Source organism: Saprolegnia diclina, assembly GCF_000281045.1.
Source record: "Saprolegnia diclina VS20 unplaced genomic scaffold supercont1.144, whole genome shotgun sequence".
Lineage (NCBI taxonomy): Eukaryota > Oomycota > Saprolegniomycetes > Saprolegniales > Saprolegniaceae > Saprolegnia > Saprolegnia diclina.
Window position 1 is genome coordinate 80,439 of NW_008246211.1, and position 2,866 is coordinate 83,304.

The 2,866-nt window shown below is 55.3% G+C and overlaps 2 protein-coding genes across 2 annotated transcripts; one reads left to right on the forward strand and one right to left on the reverse strand.

Annotated features, from left to right (window-relative positions):
- Positions 1 to 285: 285 nt before the first annotated feature.
- On the reverse strand, positions 286 to 1,218 carry SDRG_16664 (hypothetical protein; the record flags this gene model as incomplete). Its single annotated transcript, XM_008622881.1, has 7 exons — positions 994 to 1,218; positions 876 to 947; positions 742 to 825; positions 636 to 701; positions 530 to 592; positions 420 to 483; positions 286 to 366 (listed from the first exon to the last, which is right to left on the reverse strand). The coding sequence occupies exons 1-7, from the start codon at positions 1,188 to 1,190 to the stop codon at positions 286 to 288; spliced, it is 627 nt and encodes a 208-aa protein (XP_008621103.1). The 5' UTR covers positions 1,191 to 1,218.
- A 237-nt stretch (positions 1,219 to 1,455) lies between these two features.
- On the forward strand, positions 1,456 to 2,866 carry SDRG_16665 (hypothetical protein; the record flags this gene model as incomplete). Its single annotated transcript, XM_008622882.1, has 9 exons — positions 1,456 to 1,659; positions 1,717 to 1,779; positions 1,833 to 1,898; positions 1,945 to 2,010; positions 2,060 to 2,128; positions 2,181 to 2,243; positions 2,286 to 2,345; positions 2,390 to 2,625; positions 2,668 to 2,866. Coding segments are annotated over exons 1-9 (1,017 nt in total), but the record flags the coding sequence as incomplete, so codon positions are not given.

Below are 2,866 nucleotides of genomic sequence, written 5' to 3' on the forward strand. Positions count from 1 at the left end.
TAGCATCGAGGAAACGCACTCATGACGTCCGTGTCGACCGGCAGGACGCAAATGGTGTAGTTGGAAGGCGGCCAGAGCGTGTGAATGGTACCGTGAAAGACGCGGCAGTAGTCGATATTTTGATGCAGACTACGGACGCGGTACCCAGCACTGTCATTGGATGCTGGCGCCAACGCGCGCAAGGCGACCAACGCCGGCGGTTGCATCGAAAAGACTGTCAGATCGCAGTCTTTGCACGAACTACACCACCATGAGACATTCAAGTCCTTCAAAAGACAAACGCTCTTAGTACAAGTAGCGCAGCGTGTGCGGCGTCGCGTTGAAATTGAAGAGCTGCGTGATCCCGCTGAGCTCGCTGGGAAGAAACTTTGTGAATCCAAAGTCATAGAGAAAGTAGAGAATAAGGGATAGACATACACCGTCTCAAGCGCCGATAGCTTGCCAAGATCGTTGAGCTTGTGAAAAGTGCTGTTGAAAGCCGACCTAGAGGCAGTGGTGACCGTGGGATTGACGCGGAGGTCAGCGCTACAGGTGGCGAAGCGTCGAAGGTACAAACCAAGGCCACTCGAACATCGTAGTGTTGCGAAAGGACCTACTCGACCCATTTAACAATGAGCGATGGACGTCAAGCGCACAGTTCTTCGAGGCGCCGGAAGCGGTTTAAGTTCACGCTCGCGCCCAGATAACAGCCCTCAAACGACCTAGGTTGACGTCAACCAAGAACACAGAGGCCACACTCACAGGTGTCGGAGTCCTCGGGGCAGCGCGAGGCCACTCAGCGCAGTCGTCGTTGTCTCGGACGCCAGGATGCTGCTCGTAAAAGCCCTAAAGTCATAGTAGCATCTACACAATGCCAGAGGCAAATCGTAGCGTACAGTCCTTGAAGCCCCGACGGCATCTGCTGGTACCGGTGCAGCGACGAGTCAATATCCAAGTCGACAAGCTCTCTACGTAGTCTTGAGTGCCATCGATTGACGAGATGAGAGGGCGCACAGGTGCGGGTGGGGGTAGCGCGAGAAATCGCCGAGGCGCCAGCCCGACCGCAGCTCAAAGCGTGTCGAGTTAGCTGCCACCTCATGACGCACCGCGCAGTTGCTATCGACGACGCAGATGACGGTACCATCGGCGCACGAGCCGTCGGCCGTAAGCACGACATCGACGCCAACGTCCCCGTACTTGCACGAGGCCATAGCAATGTCGCGTGTCCCATGGCGCGCGCCAATCACAAACGGCAACCGTGTCCACACCGTTTGTTGATTGGTCAATCGCATTTATGATTTATCATACTCGTCTCATACACCTTATGTGGTTTCTAACCGACAGTTTGTACTAGATATCCTATTTCCGTATTCCAGTACTCCTAAACGACTTTGAGACGAATGCAATAATAATATTCATATTGAGAGTTATTCGAGAATATGCAGTGCCGGCTGGAGCAGACAGGACTGTCCAACACACCCCAATGGCAAGCTGCAAGTACAGCGACCTGGCGCTGCATGAGACCGCGCTCGTGGCGGACGGCTCGTGCGGAGGCAACGCCATGTGCTTTGTCAACAGCAACTGCTCGGTCGTTCGTCGCGTGGCAAATGCGTCGACGCGCGTGCAGCTGGAGGCAAGCGACGTCCTTGGCGACGTCTTCCTATACCGGCATGCTACCCTGTATGACAGTATTCTTATTTGTTGAGAATGGAAGCTCATGCATAGCATCCGAGATAGAGAGCTCGTCAACCTCACGAAGAGCCACATCAACCACCAGTTCCCCGTACAGCTCGCGGCTCTGTACTAGCAGCCATCCAGTGCCTCCATGGCTCATGCTCCATGTGTTGAGCTAGATCACTTGTCGGCGCCAACTTCGAGGACCTGGACGATATCGATGTCCCGCCGGAGGTTTTACGCTTGTTAGTCCTAGCGCGACGATGGCTGCTTACGCCTAGTTTACCGTAGGACCCTGACCTCGTGTCATTTCAAGCGCGCCATTTCCTTATACGGTTTCCGGGCCCTTCAGCACCTGTTGCCCGCGCGAGCTTTGATGGCACACTCATGCGGTGCGTGCATTTAGGGAGCTCCGAAGCACTCGCTCTCCCGACTTGTTCGTCTGGGATAGTTGTCCGTCCACGCTTCGCAACCTGTATTCGCGCATTGCATGGCGGCGAGAGGGTCACCTTGCGCTCTACTCGTAGCACCATTTTGGACTGCGGACGCGATAATTTCAGCTACTTGACGCTGCCGCAGATCGAGACGCTGTGCGCTACTGTCTCTGGTTCTGTCAATGATTGTGCGCGTAGAGAACTCGACAACGTTCGTACACTCTATGGTCTCCGCGTCTCGTTCCGACTCCGGCGTTTGTATGTCACGCCGCCTTCCGTGCAAGCTCATTGGAGCTACGTAGCGCATGCTACAACTGCTCATTTGACTACTTCTCGGTGGACAGCGAAGACTCGCTGCGTGCGCTGCGCAACCTCTCGCCGACCAGCAGCTCGACCTCGAATGCGACGTTCCAAGTGCCACCGTTTACATCGGACTGCACAAGAAGCGACACGACGCAAGCTCGGCTCTGGGACAATGCACCAGACTACGTCCTGTGTGTCAACCACAAATCGTACACTTGGACGATCGAGTATAAAGGTTTGCACTCGTTCATTGACAAGTACCAACATCATTCTCTAGAACTCTACCATTTTCTGTACATTGCGCTCGGCATTCTGGCTGCTGGCATCTTGCTTGGTTGTCTCTATCGCCGAGGCCAGCGCGTCGCCAAGACGGACCGCGCCGCCGACGACGACTACCTCGTCTCGTCGCTGTCGGCCAAAGAGCTCGAGACGCTCCAGATGCTGCAGCTCGACGCGTCAAGCCTCGTGGTGTCGGA